Raw genomic sequence first — 22,556 nt, 5'->3', positions numbered from 1 at the left:
GTTTCTATAAATTCATGTTTTAGAATAAAATTTTTTCAATACAACACGTTCGATAAATAGCAGAGATACATGTAAATTAAAACACTCATTGTTGGTACGTTTACACAAAGAAAAATGCATCGTCACGATACGTGAGTCAATCCTTCGGATTCGAAAAAAAAGAAGAAAACGAGGTCGACTATATCAATGGCAGTAAAAACACTTTATATACAAAAGAAAAACATTGCGATCAAATATAAAAATGCATGAATACAGATTAGAAAGCAAATTGCAGAAAAGACGCAACACACTCCACTTTATGACGAATGAATCGTAAAATGTAAATTTCCCCGTGATTGCCCCGTGACTGCCAACCGCAACCAATTCTTCAATACGCATCGCGAAAGGAAAATCGATATATTGTATTTCCGCGCTTAGGTACGTGCACGAGCTATCAATACGTTTGCTACACCGGTAAAGCAATATGAAAAACGATAGACAATTGGAGAATGAAGTAAGGACTCTCGCGCACGCTTGCCTCTCGGCTTATACATCGTGCAATCCCCGAAATAAATCAATTTACGAGCGGTGGGATAATCGCCGCGCCTACGAGTCAAGCGTAACGCTCGCGGCGATTTATCGCGAATTATCGATCGCCCAGAAAAAAATATCGGCAATTACGCACGAGCGGCTTTCGCGAGAGTGCGCGATGCGAGCGATTAAACCGAACGCTCCTCTCTCGCTCTTTCTTCCTCCATCTTCGTTCCACCGTTGTCGGAGTCCTGCCGCGGCGTGACAGCAGAGAGACTTTACGATCGCGAGCGCGCGCCACGCGCGACTATACTGGCAAGATAGATTATTGTGCAACGTAATTGCGCGGTTTGCCGTGGAAACGGCCAATCGCCCGACTCTAAGGTTATTCGCCGCGAAGACTAAGTAAGAAAAAGCCAATGGAAAACAGAAGTTGCGGTCGGCACGCTCGTTCGATACGTGCAATGCGCTCTCCGCGGCCACTGTCGTTAAAACGAGCTGCGTCTATCACGATACGATGGTCGGCGGTAGCAAAAGTGCCGTCGCGAAAACAAGACGTTGGATGCACGCGGAAACGTGATTGTTCGGGCGATCTTATTTCTTGAAGGATTAATCTCGTTTTCAAAAACAAATAAACAGGTAAACGGATAAACAATTTCTCATTATCACTCTTAATACTGTTGCTTACAGCCAGTAATGACTAATAATTAAACGTCGATCACCGCTAATTATTACGGCTATACTTTCATACATGTTAACTAGCTGCAGCCAGTTACCGTCATATTCCAGAAATTACCACGACTTTCACTATTTTTCACGAGGCGGTCGCTTATCAGGCAGATTATTATTATTATGATTGCTACAGGTGTCTCGTTAGAGAGATGCATGGAGTATTATATAAATTATCGGTGTCCCCGACGGGCGAAATCGCACAGGCGCGGTGCGATAATAATTTTCCCGTTTCGATCGAATAAAGCGAGACGAGCGGGAATTTCCGTGAGTGCTGCGCGTGACAACGCGTTATAAATTTGCGCGCAGGTTACGCGCAGTATAGCGCGGCCGCGTTCCGCGAGAAGACAGAGCGAGAGCGTGAAGCTCGGAGTCTACTGGTATCTACCGACGAAGATGAAAATAAGACGTAAACGAGAGTTAAGCGGTTCGCGTGCGGCGAGCGTAGACTATACGGCCCGAAGAACTATCGACTTTCTTGCATCGGGACTCCCCCTCTTTTAGCAGCGGTTCGACGCGGCTTGCCCTCGGCTTGCGCCATCGTAAAAAGATCCGTTATCTCGCCGCGTGATGAGGGTATACTAATGTATCAATTTGCGAGTCGGTCAGATCGTTTAAACGACTACAGATAAATGTCAGGCGAGCGCGCGTTTCGCCACGAGATTGTGACGGACGCGCACCTTATTTCGCGAAATGTAGGTATGCTATACTTGCCGAGCGCGCGGAAACAAATCAGGTCGAGTCGTTTAAAAGCTTCCGAGTTAGAGACAAGCAAGAATTCGGCTTGTTCGCGAGTAATGCATGAGTTTCGCGGAGCGGGAGTACACGAATGCAGTATCGGCATGCCCTCGCGGGAAATTGCTTGACTTCAATTTTCCAAGCGATACACGAGAAGTCAGCTATTTCGCTGTTTCTGACACGTTGAAGTACTATATCCCGCGTTTTACGAGCGCGGCCACTCACCCATAATCCTGTATTACATAGAAACGCAAGTTACCAGGTGTACAACCCTCTCTATCCGGAGGTCAACGAAAACACGGCGAGAACGCGTATGGCTATTCGATTACCGAGCAGGTAAGTATAAAAGTGACGATCGGCCGAAAGGCTAATCGAAAGAGCGAGATAGACGAAACGCGCGAGATAGGAGCGAACAAGCGGGCGGGGGGAGAGCTCCGATTGCATGAGATAATTGAAGATAATTTTCTCGGCCCGTGGCCACGGCTCGTGCTGCCATGCCCACTTAACTTTCACGTAAGGGGGATGTGGCCACTTAGCCGCTACATGCTCGCTTACTCTCCATGCATATGTAAAGCACCGTGCCGTCGCTGGTTTTCCGTGACCATCAGGTACAGAGGGGCAGACGAGAGGGAGACGAGAAGATCGTTTCCGTGACTCGTGTATTTCCGGAAATCCGCGGAAAGTTCGTCAGACGCGTTGGAAAAGTCGCGATTCGATGACGAGCACTTTGAGCACTACGCTTCCACATACTTACAATTTATTATATAATTACGAATACCTGACAAGAGACTCGACAAATTTATTCAAGGGTGACCTGCTTCAGTGCAAAATAATTTTTCGCCGAAAATAACATACTTTTATTGAGTGAGGAGATAATTAAATTTTTATGTAAAAATTCTTTAAGACGACAGAGAGATGTCGTAAGCTATAATGAGATCGACCATCCACTGATCGACGAACGATGTTGCCAGCGTTGTATTAATCTGACATTTCAATTTCTTCGAGCGCGCGAAGAAGATAAAAGCGTGAAGACGACCCTGTCGGCTCCGGGAGATCCTCCGCGATTCGTATTATCAACAAGACGCTCCTCGAGTTACCGAGCCGAGGAACTGATCGGTATCCGATCTCCTATGGGCAGGCGAGACGAAGAGATTTCTTCAATTTCACGGGTCTGTTCGCCCCCTCTCAATTACCGGCACTTAACCAGTAATAATTAGACGTTCCGGGATTGGGTATCACGCCGGCGGACCTTTAAAGTGGATAAAAGCGAGGCGGAATAAAAGAGAAATGGTTCTTTCCACCTTGTACATCCTACGATTCTTCCCTCCGTCTACTTTCTCTTCTTCTTACTTTTCCTATTACTGTCTCATCCTGCTATTCCTGCTGCCATTCACTTTCTTTCAATCCGCAACCGCAAATAAGAGTCGTCGTAAAACTGAGGGGAATTTTCTCGTTCATCGATACATATTTGATCGAACGACCCTCCATAGTCTTTTCAATGATGAAGAAGTGGGTAGTTCGTAACTGCCGAGACAGTAATCAGAAACTTCCCGCCATTAATTATGCCCATTTATTCTCTCGTGTATCGCAGAGAGCTAGCTGAATTAACTCGGCATAATATTGACGTTACACAATACGTTTGTCTCAACTAATTGTATTTCGCGCCTCTTCCTCAAGATCACCTGGTAGTACCCGCCTCTCCATGCCAATGTTACCACAGGTTAAAAGTAAAATAAAACTTTTTCCCCGCTACGATGGCGCTCCTGCGACGCGTCTCATGCTTCATTCCAATTTTTGTGCCAAATAGACCACACGCGTTTATTTTCCAGAAAACGAATATGGGTAAGAAAAGCAGAAAACGGTCGATTGAACACGACGAGGAAAAGGAGAATAAATGGAAGAAACGATTCCGACGTCTGGAGAGACGAATAAAGAACATCCATCGCAGTAAGTTGACGAGGTTATCAAGATTACGACACGCATAGGCCACACGTACAGGTTAGGCCTGTTACGTACCGGACTAGGTCCGGGGCCGCGTCTGCACGAACAGGAGTTCGACCGGACGTAAGCAAGATGCGTAGGCCGCACGTACAGGTTAGGCCTGTTACGTACCTGATTAGATCCGGGGCTGCGGACAGTAGTCCGACCGGACGTAGACAAGATGCGTAGGCTACACGAACAGGTTAGGCCTGTTTCGTACCGGATTAGATCCGGGGCCACGTTTGCACGGACAGGAGTTCGAACCGACGCAAACAAGACGCGCAGGCCGTGCGTACAGGTTAAGCCTGTTTCGTACCGGCGTAGATCCGAGACCGCGCTTGCTTAAACGCAAACATGAGACGCTGGCCATACGTACAGGTTAAGCCCGTGACGTTACCGAATTAGATCCGGGGCCGCGTTTTGCCTTAATAAAAGACAGACAAAAGTTTGTTTAGACGCAAAAGCGCACGCAAAAATTGAAAAAATTTTCACACTCAAATGATTTCAGATCGCAACGACGTTCCTGAGTCGTCACCAACAACGCAGCAATCCGTTTCGGAGACCGAGGAGCCCTTAGCCCCTATACAAGGGACACCACCGCCAGAGGATCCGGTCCAAACGGTCGATCAACCGCTAGAGGCGAACCAGGTCGACGATAACGTTCTCAAAGCACTAGGAGAGCGCGTGGCAGTTGACAAGCCACTTGGAGCCCCGATATTCGAAGAAATCGTACTAAGATGGACAGATCTCTTCAAAGCCGGTCTTCCAAAGGAAGAAAAATCTTTGCTGTTGAAGAAATACGGAACACCAGAGAATTGCTTGTTCATAAATCCACCCAAGATAAATCCCGAGGTAAAAGCTTCTCTCAATGAAGCATTCATAACCAGAGACACTCGCTTAGTTGACAAGCAAGAGAAAGTAACCGTCTGCCTGGCTGTATTGGGGACAACTTTATCGGATTTACTGAAAGGTCAGTCCGTCGATAAATTAACGCTTCTGGAAAGATTGAGCGATATAGGAAGGTTGCTAGTAGATCTACAACGGGAGGAGACTCTCACGAGGAGAGCCCTGATCCTCCCTAACCTCAATGCATCGGTTAGAGAAGCCCTTAAAGCTACAGTCGTGGATGAGTGGCTCTTCGGGAAGCAGTTAGAAGAGAACCTTAAGACGGCGAAGACGCTAGAGCATTCCGCTAAAGGACTGAGCAAGACAACACCGAAAGTACCTCCCAGTCGCATATCAAAAAACTCCAAAGGTCCGTTCCGTCAACAGACCTACAAACGACAGTCCACGACGACGGGCGGACAAAGAAAACCTTACAGTCAGCGATACTCGGGATACCGGAAGTCGGAACACGATCGATATCCGAGACACGATCGATATCCCCAGAAGAAACGTTATTAGATCCGGTAAGGAAATTTGCCGGGCGTCTTAGATATTTCCATACAAAATGGGAAGAAATCACCACGGACGCGGTTGTCTTAGAATGGATATCGGGAATAAAGCTACCGTTAGAGGAAACAATTTGTCAAAAATCGATTCCAAGAGAGACGGATTGGTCGCCTGTAGAAATATCACAAATATTAGAACAACTTGAAGAATTACTGAGAAAGGGGGCGATCGAGGAATGTGAGAACGTCCAAGGAGAATTCATATCACCAATTTTCCTTACGCCGAAAGCGGACGGCACTAATCGTTTTATTTTGAATTTGAAAGAATTAAACAAATTCTTAGAGACAGAGCACTTCAAATTAGAGGATATCCGGACAGCAAGAGATCTTTTGCGCCAGAATTCATTTATGGTAACGTTAGACCTGAAAGACGCATATTATGTCGTCCCGATTAAAAAATCGCACCGGAAATACTTACGTTTTAGGTTTAGGGAAAAACTCTTCGAGTTTTGCTGCCTTCCTTTTGGACTGAATATTGCGCCTTACATATTCACAAAAATTATGAGACCGGTGGTAGCATATCTAAGAAAGTTGGGACACATCTCTGTTACATACCTAGATGATCTTCTTTTAATCGGTAACTCTTATCAACTTTGCCTAAAAAATCGAGATGAAACTCGCGATCTATTACAGGAGTTAGGTTTTGTGATTAATGAGGAGAAAAGTCAGCTCGAACCCTCAAAGATTCGAAAATATCTAGGATTTCAACTAAATTCTAAAAGGATGCTAATCGAGCTCCCCGATTCCAAAAGAATCAAGGTACTGTCCGATATCCTAAAATTTGAAAAATTACGCTCATGCACGATACGGGAATTCGCGTCTTTCGTTGGAACACTCGGGGCATGCTGTCGAGCGGTACGCTACGGTTGGGTGTACATGAAGAGCCTTGAAAGGGAAAAGACGCTAGCATTGATAGCGAATAACGACAATTTTGAAAAGACAATGATCCTATCAAATAATATTAGAGAGGATCTAGTTTGGTGGAAATCAAACATTATGTCGGCAAATAATCCTATTGAGATAGAAAATTACGAAACGGAGATTTTCTCAGACGCGTCCCAATCAGGCTGGGGTGTAAGCTGTGAAGATGAGAAATCCTACGGACATTGGGATGAGGAAGATAGGAAACACCAGATTAATTACTTGGAGCTTCTTGTGGCGTTCTTTGGGCTTAAATGTTTCGCGAAAGATTTGAGAAATTGTAACGTACTATTGAGGATCGATAATACGACAGCTATTGCGTATATTAATCGGATGGGTGGCACACGGTACAAAAATCTTAGTAAACTCGCTAAGGATATTTGGAGCTGGTGCGAGCAAAGAAATCTGTGGATCTTTGCTTCCTATATCCGTTCGGAAGGAAATACGATAGCTGACTTAGAATCAAGAAGAAGAGAACACGAAACAGAATTTAGTCTGTCGGGATATGCGTTCAACGAGATATGTCGGGTGTTCGGAAAACCCGAGATTGACCTTTTCGCAAGCAGAATAAACGCAAAATGTGCACGTTATGTCTCTTGGCGGAAAGATCCAAATGCGTTGACTATCGACGCATTCACAGTCAATTGGCAAACATATTATTTTTACGCATTCCCTCCTTTCTCAGTAATTCTAAAGATGTTGAGAAAGATCCAATCTGATCGGGCTCGAGGCGTAATAGTTGTCCCTCATTGGCCATCACAAGCGTGGTACCCACTTTGTATGAACATGTTTAAATCGGAACCGATTTATTTCAAACCAGATATGCATCTCTTACTCTCTTCGTGTAGGGAACCACATCCCTTATGGAGGCGCCTTACCCTGGTAGCCGGAATATCATGCGGCAAGCCCTCGCACTAAAAGGAATACCAGAAGACGCCTTGGACATAGCAGTTTCGTCCTTAAGCGATTCGTCCGTACGTCAGTACGAAACGGCTTACAAAAAATGGTGGTCTTATTGTCAAGAGAACCACATCGACGCCTTCACGATTTCAATCCCGAATATTTAAGCTTTCTTTCAAGAGAATTTCACACTGGAGCGTCGTACGGGACGATAAATAGCTATCGCTCGGCTATCGCATTTATATTGGGACCAGAAATCGGCCAAGACGACAGGGTAAAAAAGTTTTGCAGAGGCGTCTCGAAGAAACGACCACCGAAACCAAAATACAACTCGACTTGGGACCCAAGGATCGTGATAGATTTTTTGGGAAAATGGACACCGAACAACGAGTTAGACCTAGAAAAACTTTCATTGAAACTCGTCACGCTGCTCGCTCTAATAACAGGTCACAGATTTCAGACCTTAGCACTCATAGATGTGCGGAATATCGAAAAAGCAAGAAACTTAATCGAGATAAAGATTCCAGCGAGGATCAAAACTTCGCGGCCAGGAAGAGAACAACCAACGTTAATAATTCCGTTCTACCCTCAGAATAGAGATATCTGCGTGGCATCCACACTGGAAGCATATATGGAACGAACTCGAGAATTGCGAGGCAGATGTACAAGCCTCTTTATTTCGTTCAAAAAGCCTTACAAGGCTGTATCAACGCAGACCCTAAGCCGCTGGGTTAAGTCGACACTAACGATAAGCGGAGTGGATACGAAGACATTTTCAGCATACAGCACGCGTCACGCTTCGACTTCAGCGGCAAAAAGGAGCGGCGTCAGCATAGATACAATTAAGAAGACAGCAGGTTGGACCATAGCTTCAGAGACATTCGCCAAGGTCTACAACCTAAGGGTGAGAGAAGAAAAAGAAGTATTTGCAAGGGCAATTCTAGAACAGTAAGCATTAGGAATATAACTCCCTGCAAAAAAAAAAAAAATAAATAAATAAATAAATAAAAAATAAAAAATAAACGCACTTCTGCCGTAATAGGCTTTAAACGTCTACCAGGTGATCTTGAGGAAGAGGCGCGAAATACAATTGTACGATTAAACGAACTTACCTGTAAGTGAAGTTCTATCGTAATTGTATGTAGCGCCTCTTCCGAAGAGATCACTTCCCACCCACCCATAGCTAAGAGACCTTAGCCCCTAAGAATTACGGCAGCACTTTAAAGAAATGAAGCATGAGACGCGTCGCAGGAGCGCCATCGTAGCGGGGAAAAAGTTTTATTTTACTTTTAACCTGTGGTAACATTGGCATGGAGAGGCGGGTACTACCAGGTGATCTCTTCGGAAGAGGCGCTACATACAATTACGATAGAACTTCACTTACAGGTAAGTTCGTTTAATCGTACAATAATAGACAACAGGAAATTGCATTCATAATTGAATAGAACGTTTAAAATTCAAATATTCAAGAAAGAAGGATTGCCGTCTCTCTAATGAGTTTCCCATGCATCTTTAGGAAAAAAGAGAGATATATTTATATAATTAATCTGTGTGACGTGGATGTGATATTTACTTCTTTTTAGCAAAGAATCTAGGAATAATCTCGTGTATATATAAATTGTCAATCCATCAAAGTAATATCACAGACACGTTTCATTACTGTGTTAATCGAAGTGATTGCGAAGGTGATGACATCGCACACGTTTCTATATACGTTCGTAATATATATCTCCGATCCGTAGTTCTCTATTTATTCGCCAGCCAATTCCCAATCGTCACTTTCTTTCTTCCGACCGTGAACAAGCGAGGAATCGTCGTAAAATATCAGAGAAGGACCACACCAGTCCGCGATACATATTTGATCAAACGACCACTATGAGGAGGAAGGGGATGGGTGGAGTTTTGATGAAGTGCCAGTGGCACCCGGGCCGTACACACGGGGGGCAATACTAGATGTCTCGACGGTGGTGAGCTGATATTTATTGCACCCACGGGACATCGCCGGTACCCTGATATAACTAAATTCGCGTTTATGACCCCGCCCACGCAACGACGAATAGTTTCTATCTTTCTTAAGGAAGAAACACACCTCTAACCGCGAATCCATCGTAGTCAGGCGCCTAGAAGTTCTACGGTGGAATGAGAAGTATTGAATCATTCGTGGCGCTATTAAATCCTGGATATCGAAAGAGGAATCTGGATAGTGGTCTATCCCCGGCCAAAATCGATACTCGCGTTAATGGTCATCGAGGTGAATAGATACGGGTCAGATGAGATAGATATAGGAATTCCGCGAAAGATTCAAATAACTTAAAATACGCGGATGGATAAGGGAAACGCCAATTTAATTATGTTGAATTGAAGTATTTTTTGGACTTGTTACGCATTAAAAAAAAATTTAAATTTGCAGAGTATATCTATAATACGTGCAAAAATAAAGAGCATGTATGCATTTATAAAACTCTTAATATAATCTGTATTAAGCAATAGGAATTTAGAGGTTTCAGAGGGGCAAGCGAAATTTCAAACTAAACACCCGTCGGAGGACTTTTCGTCGCGTATTCGTTACGTTTTATAATACTCGTGACACAAGGGTAACTTTATGACAAATAAAAGCCTTCATGGGGAAGATGAAATTGCGATGCGCGGAGTGAAAAGTTACACGATGGCTCCCGTGCATGCAAAATGCGTGCCGTACAATTTTTACGCGTGGCGTTTTACACCTGTACTCCTCTCACCATAAACGCTTCTGTATTACGCCATCAGCGGTAGCACTGACAGCGCGAAGAAAAAAAAACGACGACAATATCAGCGTGTTTGAAACGATGCTGATAACCCGATCCGAAAGTAAAACTTAATCTCATAAATTATAAATGGGCACGAAACTCTATACAAATATTTATAGATGCTATTTACAATATTTCAATTGTTCTCGATACGATGTATTAATATGATTGAATTACGGAGGAGAAATGCAAATTGCGGATCTCAATATGGGAAAGAACGCGAAAGAGTCATTCCATATCGAGATCCGCAATCTGCATTCCTCCCCCGTTATTCGATCGAATCGGAATTACGGAATCTCAATGCGAAGTAACGATGCATGACTGGCGTGTAACACTGACCTTGGTCCTGCACGCGTGGAAATCACCGGCGATGTTCCTGAGATTGGCACCCACGCTCGTCCACGACTGCCTCTCGTTGACAATCAAGCCGAGGTGGCAGCGGCAAGTGGTACCGTTGCAGTTGCTCACCTCGATCGGGCCCGTCTCCATGACGGAGCTCTCCGAGGCGAAGCGTCTTCGCGGCCGTGGCCTTGGGCTCGGCAACGGTGCACCGCTGCTGCTGACACTGTTACACTCGGGAAACTGAAAGGTTGCGTCTCGCATCGGGCTGCTGGGGACAGAAACTGTCACCTGGGGCGACGGCGGTGGCAGCTGATCCACGGCCGATTGCACCAGGTCCGGTAGTGGCAAGCTCGACAAGTCTTCGACGTTGCCGGGCTGCAGCCAGATCACCAGAGGTTGCTGGGATCCGGAACCGCCGGATCGACGCGGCGCCCGATCTATGGAACAAAGAAGGGAAATCTTCTTTTAAGACTGTACAAGTCTTACAAATCTACAAATCTTTGTCTACAAAGATTTTTTTTTTTTTTTTTAAGTATACGAAAACGATCACGAAAGAAATTGCTACATCGACGTAGACGAGAGTCTACGAGTCGAGAAGAAATAATGATGGGATTGGATCGGTTCGCATGACATAATTAAGATTCTTTCATCGCGAATGCATTTAACGGGCAACGGCGTCACATGATACTTGAATTAATGATGACCGCGTGGTTTTACAGCTACCGTACGCTAACGAACGGTAATAACACTCGCGCTCGTATAGCCACGCTTCATAACGACAATTGATTACACGCAAATTATGTTACACAATGCCATGGCAACTCGCCAGTGACCGAAGTGCGTTAAGACGGTTACTTCGCATATAAGGTTTAATGCCACTAAGTGCATGCTGCAAGGTAACGCAGTCCGAATATGGCAGGAGCGACATTGTTGGGTAATGATCGCTTTAAAATTTATAACGGGTGATCCGACAGCCTTCTCCTTGCAGTTTCGACATTTGTGGACATTACGAAAGAATATTCCTGCGCACGTGCAACTTTTATCTGGATATCGTAAGAAATGTTTATGACATTCGTTAGCTCCAATTTATCGGATAGGCAATCAGAAGTATTTTTACGCGAGATAAAGATATAAAAATAAATGCTTATGTGTTCTAAATAAATATTTAGAACGGAAACCAATATCAGAATTATGTATATGTCAGTGCTTACAGTTTCTTTGGCGCAAAGGGATCACGTCTGTTAAACTATTGCGCATCGCGTTGATGATCATGCGATACAACGTCATCGACAATCGTATTGCTAGACGTCAGGCCTTGGGATCAACTGTTCTGAGTTCGACAAACATACGTTGATATCAACGCTTGGAAAACGTGTGTTATCACGCGCCATAGCAGACTGCCTGTCTCCTGTCTGGATATGTGCGTGTATGCGCGTTTTTATCTGCCGCGGCTACGATTTCGTAGAACAGTCCTTCAACGATAAAGTCTTAACGCGCTGTCTCCCGCTACCGAGTGACACACGCTTGCCGTTGCACTTATCTCGTCACTTATTTATCATCAAGATATATCTTCCTTTTTGCTATCGTGTCATCGACTAACAGTTTTATTAAGCGACCACGTCATGCCCTCTCTAGCTGAAAAATAAAAGAATCCTAATACCGTCTGATGCAACAAAGTTGATTATAAATAAGTACCTATCGCTTCCTTCCACGATCGGCATCGGATATCAAAGCGCGCGAGCTGCTGATGTCATGCTTGCCCCTTACAGATAACCGAGCATCGAGAGGACACTTGTCCCGTGTTACGAAACATAAATCGCGATATCATGCTCCTGCACTCCGCGGTTGCAACCTTGAAAGCGCATCGCGCGACTCCGACTGCGCGGTGAAAGCGGCGTCCCCGCGGAAAGGCGCTTACCGTGCCGTAAGGTTCCAGAAACATTTAAACATGACCACTTTTCATTTCGCACCGTGGACGCGTACATACGAGCCACGCGTGACAAAATAACAATTCTATCATGCCTCGCGGCTGTCATTGTCTCGGTTCTCCTCTTTCTCTCCCTCTATCTCTTTTTCTCGGACTCGCCGTCGTCTTCCCGCGCAAGCACACGTGGTTGCATCCTTGACATTTCGAGTAAACGTCCGTAATGGCTCGCGGCTCTTTCACTTGTGCAATAGCACACACATCGCCGTCATCGCCTACATTCGATTAAAGCCGCTCGCCGTCGCGAAATCTTCGTTCTGTACAGAGCAGCACGAGCAGCAGCAGTAGTCGCGACTGAAAAAAACAAAGAGAGAGAGAAAGAGGGAGAGAGATGTGGCCGACCGCTCGCGCGCTTTTCACCGCTTGCAAAATATATGCGTCGTAGAGATGCGGCATCGACGCCCCGTTGGCTTTCTACCTGCTTTTCCAGCCAAATGTCACTCGACGGAGCTCGCGTGAGAACACCCGCGCTAAACCTTTGCGGAGAGAGATTTATAATAACCGAACTCGATATTTATTATGCCAAACTCGCAATGTTGAAAGATTTATGTCTTTATATGTGCGACTTCGTGTACGGTTTTATGGAGAAATTGGCAATAATTATGTGTAGTTCAGAAAAAAGACATGTATCTCTTTCGAAATTTGTTTCTATACTTGTTTCTATACTTTTATTGTAATACACGAACATTAAAAGCTATAAATGTATTGGAAATAACATGTAGATGTAATTTGAAATGTTGAAAACGCGGAAAGCAGCAAGCTAGACGAGATATGTCGTATTTTCATGAAAGATGAATCATCTCCAAGAAAAAATAAAAGAGATTAATTGTATATCATTAATTCTCTCATATTAATGATTGTAGAATAAAATTGTACTCTAAAATAATTGAATGACGCTCTCTACAAAGAAAAATTCACGGTAGATATATATATAATAACAGAATAATATTATATTTATAAATCTTCATTTATATTTAAAAAACCGTCTAGTTTTACAATTTCAGGGAATATTACAAAGGTCTCGAGAGCGAATCGATTTTTGCTACACATTTCTGCTTGACTGTCAGCGTTGTCAAAGGAAAACTCGACGAAGTATTCCCACTTTACGAAAAACACACGGTGATCTCGCGGTCGCGGTTTTCCTATTACATTTGTTCAACGGCGTATACCGAAAAGCTCGTCGCAGCAAATCGCTGAAAAGGGTATAAAGTTCCAACGCGGCCCCGCGCGCGCACAACGCATGAAAGGCGAAGGTTGCCCTGCGAGCAAAAAGTGCATCGCGCACGTGGCCAACACCCGCATGCACTCTTCGTGGTCTCGTGTGTGCACTTCGGCGTGTATATCTGGATCGAGCTATGTGCACACTCCAACAGTGGAGTGGGATAGAGACGTTGACCGACAAAGAGAAGAGTACAGAGAGTAGAAAGAGAGAAACGCGGTATATATGTGTTTGCGTGTGTATTTGTGTGGGTATATATATATATAGGAATAAGAACGAGAGAGAGAGAGAGAGAGAGAGAGAGAGAAAGAGAGAGAAATAAATAGAATAGGATGTGGAGGGAAAAGAGGAAAGATCAACAACGGGAGGAGGAGCGAGAGAGATGGAGAGTGCCGATAGCATATGCGAGCACGTGAGTCACATGGAGCGCCCTTTGTACATAAGTGCAACGCAACTTGTTACAGTGTACGTATGTAACGGCGGGAGCCAATCTCGACTGTGTGGGTGTACGCGCGCGCGCCAATGTTTCGCGGCTGTGTGAGCGCGAGCCGCAGTGAACGCTGAACCGCACAAAGAACCCCTCTCAAGGCCGCGTCGGAGCTGCACAGCGGCGCATACGCACGCGAATGCGTAAAATGCACCTCGGCCGCTGGCACCGTACTCCTCTCCGCGCGCTCACTCGCTCGCTGGCGCACTTTTTTTTTTATCGCGTCATTCTTTTGCACGCTTTTCCGGAACAATGGAACTACGAGCGACAGATGTACATTCGCGGTAATTGTAGCTACGTCATTTCGCGCGTTTATCGGAGATCGGCCGTGATTCTGCTGTTACAGGAAGGCGTCGATCGTGCGTTTAATAAGCGTGTCTCGCGACGCCTTAGTTAATCGGTCAGATCAATGTTCTCTTAAACGCGACATTTATATATCATTCGAAGAATTCTTATGAATTTCCTTGTATTCGATAAATACATCGACAATTAATCAAGTTTAATTTTATATATACCGTGTGACTATAAGTTTCACTATTAGATCGTTAACGGAGAGACTAAAATAACTTTTTAATAACTTATTCAGTTAAGAACGAAGTCTGCGATACGATTTATCGCTGATGGAGAAGTAAGTATGTATTTTGACAACGTTAAAAATAAACATTTTTTTATAGAGACGACAGTTCACGTGCATGCACATCGCGCAAACGTTTCGAGCAAAAGCTCTGGTTTTTTTTGCAATTTATCGCGAATTCAACTGCGGCAACGCAAATGTGTGTTCGGTTTCGAATTCTCCAAAGCGCGCGCACCACTCGAAAGGTTACACGTAACGATGCGCAACGTGGATCGATCGCGAAGCGAACAAAAAGGTCGGCCTGGCGGGCCCGCGGCGCATACGTACGCCGCCGCCGCGCCGTTGCGTTTATAGCTGGGTTAATAAGAAGCGTCATTATCTATCGACGATTTTAGCACGCTGACAATATTACCATTATTGCGATACCGCGCAATCGAAATGCTAAAAAATACACGTGCCGCAATACCGTTGCGTCAACCGTGCGCGATTACGACGCGAGCGATATTAGGCACGCATTTTCTATAACTAATCGTCTTGCCCAACGCGATTGCACTCGAGATTAAATTATTCCGTCGATCACGATTGATGATCGTAATAGGGTTCGATAATAAAATCGATATCGTGTCCAGAGATCGATTAAAACAAGTTGTGACTAAACATTAATTTGACTTAAGATTAATTATTTCTGAAAGATTTTCAGAACGTACGACAAAAGAGAATTCTGTGATACAGTTATTACTTTATTTTGTTATTAAATCGTTCCATCGATTATTATCGAGACGACTATATGATAGGATTAAAATTTCAGCAGAAAAAACTACAGAACCCAAAATTACAACACTCGCTGCGGCCACGTTTCGGACGGTCCATAACTTCTTGCGCAGCAGGTACAATTTCGGCGTTGATCCAGCGCAACTGGATCACAATTATTAGTCGCCCTCGGCCACCGTCATTATATTCCGCGAGTCTTCGGTAATAATCGGACGAGTTTCATAGCGGGCGAACGCGAGCGCGGAGCGGAAATCGATTCCTCGAAGAGCGATTCGCCGAAGAGGCAACGATCTGGCGGCACACAGCTCTCCGAACGCGCTGCAGGACACGTGCGGCCCAGAATGCGTTTCGCGAGTCGCGAAAATTAAATAAAGTACCCTCTCCTCTCCTGCCATCCCGCGCGCCCGTTGCACTCCCTCGCAATTGTCTCGTTCTTTTATCGCCCGCTCGCCTTACGAGTTCCCCGTCACGGCTCTTCATCCTTCTCCCTTCCCTCCGTCGGGCCTGATAAATTCGCGGAGCGTGATTCGAGCCCATCGTTCACGTATGGATGAGGGTAAAGACGAAGCAATAAAAGAGCGTAATATTTATTCGCTTCGTGTGTCTCGCAAACTGTCCCTCTTTTTCGCTCGTTGTTGCGACATTAATTCTTCATACATTCGCGATTGAAAGCGTCTCGTTTTTTTCTTTTTTTTTCCATTTTGTTATCTTCGATAATAACGTAAATTTCTTGGATTTATGAGGATTATTTTACTGCTCTCCGTCAAGGGAGTGAGCTCAAACGATCACGAGTATGTTTATCATCGCGTCCTCCTCGACGCGTGAGCGAACGCTTATTTTCGACTCTCGAAGAGCGCACTTTGCAAAGTGTCGAGAGCGTGAAGATCGCGCGAGGGCAAGCTCAGCGCATTAATCAGCGTGGTATTTGGGAGCCTTGGGGACTGAGCCTTCAGTTAGCTATACTTCATCAAAATGCACAGAGGATAGCGTCAACAGGCTACGCACGTACCGGAGGTTATTTTTAAAAATCGCGAAGGGTTTTAATTAAAACGGTACACGGTGCCTCTTTGACCGAATCACGTGTTAAGTTACTTTAACAAGTGACCAAATTGATGTGACGCGGATAGCGAGAAGCGGAGGCAAGAAATATTTAAGGTAAAGGGTTGTAATAAGCGCATGTAAAAGAAAAAAGGAGGAGAAAACGATTTGTTCCGCGGGGTGCACGAAGGATCACCGAGTGCACTTGACTTTCACGCTCGATGAAATTTCGATGACCGACCGCGATAAATTTATAATACGCGTCGGTGCAACCGCAGGCGCAAGAGGAGAACCCGAGATAAAATCTGCCGAATTTCATGAGCCGGTGAATACGCGCGTGCCCCTATCTGATCCTAAGTCTACCAGAAACGCGGGGCTTTAAGGGACTGTAAAAATGCTTTACACCATACGAGAAGTGGCGAAGTGGATATCCTCTCCGTATGAATATTAATGGCCGCAGATAGTTAGGTTGATTGCCAAAATTCGCGGAGAGCCTGTTGACTTATACTTCAATCAGCGTCCTAATTAACAAACCGGAATGACGCGCCCGCCGAAGATAAATATTCATTTGCGAAATATGAACAACGCTCTCATTAGTTGCGAGCACATTCGCAATAAATAATTCAACGAATAATGAAAATTAATTTTATATTTCATTTCGATACCACAAAGATTTGTCGAAATTTGTAAAAATATCTAAGCTTCATAGTTTTTCCGCTTACAATTGGGGTATTACTATATTTTATACATACGGTGACCATATGTTCTTTATTGTAAAGGACAGTCCTTTATTTCAAGAGTAACTGTCTTTTAGATTTATTAATTTTTTTAAAACTCAATTTTGTTGTCCTTTATTTTCACAATAATAGCACATTCTTTTCTACTTAAGAAAACTGTGCATCTCATTTTGGTATACTATGCAAGAAAATTTCGTAATACGAGAACTCCTGACAGTCACAAACTGGTTTGGAAATATGTTGGAACACACAAAAAAGCCCTAAAATTTTCAGGTCCTTTTGTCCTTTATTTTCTCCGAGACAATATGGTCACCGTATTTACACCGTATGCTGGTATCAACGTCATAATGTGAATTATTCAAGTCCTATTATACTTATGTAATTATAACAACATATTTAGATATCATTCTAGAAACTAAGACAGTAATGCACAATCAGGAATCAAAGAGCGAAAGAAATGCAGACTGATAATTTTTCGTTACTATTCTGATTCCTTCGAACCGCGGTATCATGTATATAGTTCTGACGTTCTGAGTTTCAGTGATTGCTTCTTTATACCGATCATCGACACTTGCGTAACGACTAACGACCGGTGACCGTCGGCAATTAATTAAACGTCTATTTCCGTTCGTCGTGCGGATCCCGCTACAACACGCGTTTATTATCGTTTCTCTGACGTTTCGCGCATACGAGCTGATTTATCGACGTTAAACGAGGCGTCTCCGACAGAAAAACTCGAAAAATCGGAAAGAGAGAGGAAGAACGAGAAAGAGGGAGAAAAATTCGATAAACTCGACGGGCGAATAGATAAAAAGAAGCAACGTCGCGCCCTCGAGTGTCTGCCTTGCGACGAGAGATAAAGCGCGGTTTATACGCGACGATAACGGATCGCCGATGAGGGAAAGAGGGACAGAAAGAGTCTCCGTCCGAGTGAGGGATGCGATGAATTTTTGAAGAATTCTGTCAATAGCAGTCGCTCTCGCGAGTATGAATGGCGGGAGAGGCGGCGCGGCGGCGATCGCGGGAGAGAGACTCAGCAATCTACAATGACGAATTCCTTTCAATATTTCATAAGGTCTATAGACTAGAGTCACTGTTCTCATCCCGACGGCATCGATCGCTCGTCTGCCGCTACTAAGTGGAATATCTTTGATAAATCAAGCCAGTCATAGTCGAAGTTTTCACGCTCGGTTTGTCGCCGATGAGAAAGCTTCCACGGCGAGATAGTACGGCAATATAATTAACAATTTCTAATTATATCTAAGTTAGAATTTATTAATAGGGAAGCATTATTCGAGCATAGTTTCAAGCGTGGCTTCGTCTTTACTCTAAAATTGTGAGCAGTTACGATAGCGTGAGACAGTTTACGAGAAAGAGAGAGAGAGAGAGAGAGAGAGAAACATAATATGAAGTTCAGTATCAAGTGCATATCGTGTTACGAGTTACCCGATCTTTCTCGTACCGAGAAATCAAACTCCTCCGATTAGAGCGATCGCGATCATTTGATTCGTCTTATAGACTTGTGGGAAAGAAGTATGAAATGAGAAAGCGAGATAAGTTGCTTCGTTCGAAACGTCAATCATTTAACCCGTACTATAATTTCGGAAATCTGTTCGCAAATCAATATTGCGCAAATATGAATATATTGCAACAATTTTGTCGTATCATGTACTTTGTGTCAACGAATTAACCTGACTGAAACGTGATAAATTCCGAGTAAACGTCTCACCAGAATGTACGCCCTGTCCGGATCGATCCCATCTTTGAAAAGGCCGAAGGAGGTGGCCGCCTTAAAATACATTTGGGACGCGCGCGTAATCGCGATTGCCGCACTCCCGCGAGGCGAGGCGTTTGTTCGCGCGCGAGAGCGCACGAGATGACGAGGGGGAAGTTTTCTGCAAATGTTACGAGAAGACTCCGCGCGGTGCGGGAATGTGCCCACAGCTGTTCCTATAAATAACAACCCCCGATTTGATGCAACCACGCGAGTGCTCGCAGCGGCAATTCTGCATCTTCTCTCGCGAAAGCGCGGCAACTATGGTTATTGACCTCCGTGCAACGTGCGCGCGGCCCGACACTATTTCCGTTCGTGAAATAATGGGCCCGAGCATCGTAACGCGTGATTTAAACGCGCGCAGGATAGATGAGGAATCCTCGTGTTGGTCGGCGCGTAATCATAATCAGTGCGATAGATTGCTCGACGAAAATTATTGAATATTTATTAATGGTGTGTAAATAATTGAAGAATGCCGTGTTTCATGTTAGTCTTTGAATATACTATTCTAGATTTCTTACTTGATAAATTTTTTCATTTTCTTAGATCGTAAAAAGGAAAAACGTGCCGATTCTCATTTCGATAATTTTTTTAAAGACCTAGGTATATATTGATGAAAAAAATCGGTAAAAAATTCTAAACTATGGTAGATTGAAGATAAACTTTTGACATTCAAACGACAAAATATAAAATGATGCAATTTCGCTGTAACGTCGCACGTAAATGAAAATTACGCGAATGGCGGAATAAGAGCAACGTGCGTTCGCATTAAAACGACGTATTACGATTGAAGATTTGATTATTGCACATGGCACGGGTAATTACGTTCTGCCTGACGCACGGCTTTATTCACGGCGAGCAAAATGCAATAAAATATATTATACAATGTAAAGCGAGGGATTTATCCGCGGATTACATTATCCATCACGGTCGAAAGATTAAATCTCCATAAATTATTCGTTGTACCAACGATATTCATTAACGGCGCGGTTCAAATAGCCGTGAAGTGTTACAACAGTAATGTGCGGTAAGCGTTACCGCACGCGTACTATATCTATTTCGAAATATATTTTAAATTTTATTTTCATTTTTTTTTAGCACTGAAATTATATTGTCGTGACGATTTCTGGTAAAGACTTTTCAATCGGAATTATCAAACCGCAACGCGGTTAAATAATGAAGGAAGTAAATTTTCTTACATTCCCTGCTAATAAAACTTCGATCACTGTTGCTGCTCCACTTGTTTAGAAGCCAATATCAGAGATTTATCGTTTCAGGCAGATTGATCGATCGCGCGACAGTAATTTTCTACACATATATTGCAATAGCGTATGCCGTAATAATGTTTTTATTGGTAGGAGATCGCTTGAAACCACTCCGCGCCTTACCGAGGCTTCACCGGGGATCGAGTACCAGAGCTCTTGTGGATTTTCTACTTGATTTACAGAGCGGCGAGGCGTACGCTGCTGGCGTGAAAGGGAGAGAGAAAGGGAGAGGAAGAGAGAAAGAGAGAGCAATCGATGATGTCACGCACTTGCGGTTGATAGCCGCAATCTCTCTGCGAGGTGCGCCAGCACGATCGACATCCGAGATTCGGACTTCGTCGCGGCCGGGGCCGCGCTGCATCGCGTTTTATAGCGCGTTTTACTGCGTGTGCCGTGGCTGACCAGTGGTCTCTCTTTCTCTCTCTTTCTTTCTCTTTCCATACGTCGCCGATTCTCCTCGCTCTCCTCTGGTCTCCTCTCTTTTCTCTGTAAAGGAGGCACGACCAGCGGAGCAGGGTCATGGCCGGACATCGTCTGCCATACTCTCCCTCTCTTTTTCTCTCTCTTTTGCTCGATGCTCTACACCCACACTACATCTGTTTTACCCTCGTACGATCTTGCTGCATTCTCGTAAAGTTGGATTTTACTGTGCGCCGAATATGAGACATATCGCAATCTCACGAGAACCGTCTTGTTCGTCGCTCCACGATCGAATAGATTTGTAAGAGACTTTTTTAAACGGGAATTGCGAGTGCAGGAACGTTGCCATGCGATTTACGATGACGTGCGTCGCGGCGTATTTATTTCGCGGCGTATATCATACACCATGCAGGAAGCATTTTCCAATCGACATTGTTAGAATTTCAAAGAGAAAAATAGATTTATATCAATAACACATAAAATATTCATGATATTGAAACTGTAAAATCTCCATTACAGATCTACGTGAAAGCTTTGCAAACTTCAATTGTCTTTATTTCCAAATACGCAGGAGTGCATTTAGATGTCAAATTAACAAAAATATAACTGTAGAACTAATACTTGTCGTTTCACTCAACACGATATAACATTTGTCAAAAAAATATTATGGGAAATTACTATGCTACGTATATATATATATTTATTTCAAAGAGTGCTCAAAGCGGTTTTGCGGTTTTTGTCTATCACCTCCGAAGTGACGTCAAAGGCGCACGCCCGAGGCACCGCGCGAAATTGAGAAACAAGGTATCTACGTCTGGCTACGTGGACCAAACGAAATGTTTCGACGGTGATTCACGGCGGGACAATGACCCCGATCAATGATATCATTTTTGTCAATATGGTGCAATACTTACGAAAAATTGAAAGGTCCTCCGATATTCGATATACCTTTTTTAAAACAAGACGCTGTCTTTCCAAGAAACGGCTTTTATTCTTACCGAGTATAATTGCAAATATAATTGAATAAATATGTAACTCAATATAACTATCTAATTTCAAAATTTTATTTATCTAATAAGAGAGACGTGCGCAGCATAAGTATATCAGTTGCTTTTAAATGAGCATTTTTTATGATGCTAATTTTATAAGTGCGACTTAATATTTTTGCGATGACGTATATATACCTTTCTGTTAAAGCGGCCCGTATGAATTATTTGCGGCACGTAAGAAATTAATCATCTTAGGCGCAAGAATTAAAATGTCACGCGCGGGTCCCTCACGTATTTCTTGCGTTGCTCCGAATTGTTCCCCGTCGCAACCACGTGTTGCACTACAGAATTCTGACCGAGATGCTATCGACCGACCCTTACTACGTTTATCTCGACCGTCAGCATTGCAAGTTGGTAGCTTTAGCGATCGGATAGTCGTAATGTTCTAAGGTAGCATTAGCGATAAACAGCGACTTTATCGAAGTTAGCACTTTAGTTACTTATAAAATCGTAGTGATATCTTGTGAATAAATCAAGGACTTTTTATTCAATTTTTTGACAAATTGCATATTTATTTGAAAACAGTCTTAATTATATATAATATTATAATATTAATAATATTTACTTATTTATAATATTAATCACATAATAACAGATTTTTTTTTCATATATTCGCTTGTTATTTTATAATATATAAAATCTACGCAATCTAAAAAGGTACGGCGCAAGCTGCGCTTTATTTCTAATAGTATCACACTTTATTTACAATAATGACCGATAGCGATATAAAAGGATAATATGTGATTCGTCATATTTGATCTCATGGTATAATCGCTCTCAATAAAATAGTAAATTCTCTTTCACGATTATCTTTACTCTCATTACTTTTGATCTATTACAGTCTTCTAACTAACGATAAATTATGCCCTACGTCAACACGC

At 43.6% G+C, this 22,556-nt stretch overlaps 2 protein-coding genes across 7 annotated transcripts in view; one reads left to right on the top strand and one right to left on the bottom strand.

The window, feature by feature from the left end:
* Nucleotides 1–22,556, bottom strand: part of LOC143906000 (uncharacterized) — a 186,266-nt gene that overhangs the window by 5,632 nt on the left and 158,078 nt on the right. For all 5 annotated transcript variants that reach the window (XM_077421712.1, XM_077421710.1, XM_077421711.1 and 2 more), the window contains one exon: nucleotides 10,355–10,794. In XM_077421712.1, coding sequence (XP_077277838.1) covers nucleotides 10,355–10,794 — 440 coding nt within the window. The remainder of the gene's footprint in view (nucleotides 1–10,354; nucleotides 10,795–22,556) is intronic.
* LOC143906079 (uncharacterized) lies at nucleotides 3,780–8,629 on the top strand. Of its 2 annotated transcripts, XM_077421869.1 has the most exons (3): nucleotides 3,780–3,924; nucleotides 4,466–5,366; nucleotides 7,178–8,629. In XM_077421869.1, the coding sequence occupies exons 1-2, from the start codon at nucleotides 3,816–3,818 to the stop codon at nucleotides 5,359–5,361; spliced, it is 1,005 nt and encodes a 334-aa protein (XP_077277995.1). In that variant the 5' UTR covers nucleotides 3,780–3,815; the 3' UTR covers nucleotides 5,362–5,366; nucleotides 7,178–8,629. The 2 variants fall into 2 exon arrangements, with proteins under 2 accessions (XP_077277995.1, XP_077277996.1); XM_077421870.1 differs by lacking the exon at nucleotides 7,178–8,629 and having other exon boundaries at nucleotides 4,466–5,960.

This window comes from Temnothorax americanus, unplaced genomic scaffold (genome assembly GCF_048541705.1).
Source record: "Temnothorax americanus isolate GAGA-0224 unplaced genomic scaffold, ASM4854170v1 Scaffold7, whole genome shotgun sequence".
NCBI lineage: Eukaryota > Metazoa > Arthropoda > Insecta > Hymenoptera > Formicidae > Temnothorax > Temnothorax americanus.
This window is presented reverse-complemented; position numbering and strand designations above follow the sequence as displayed.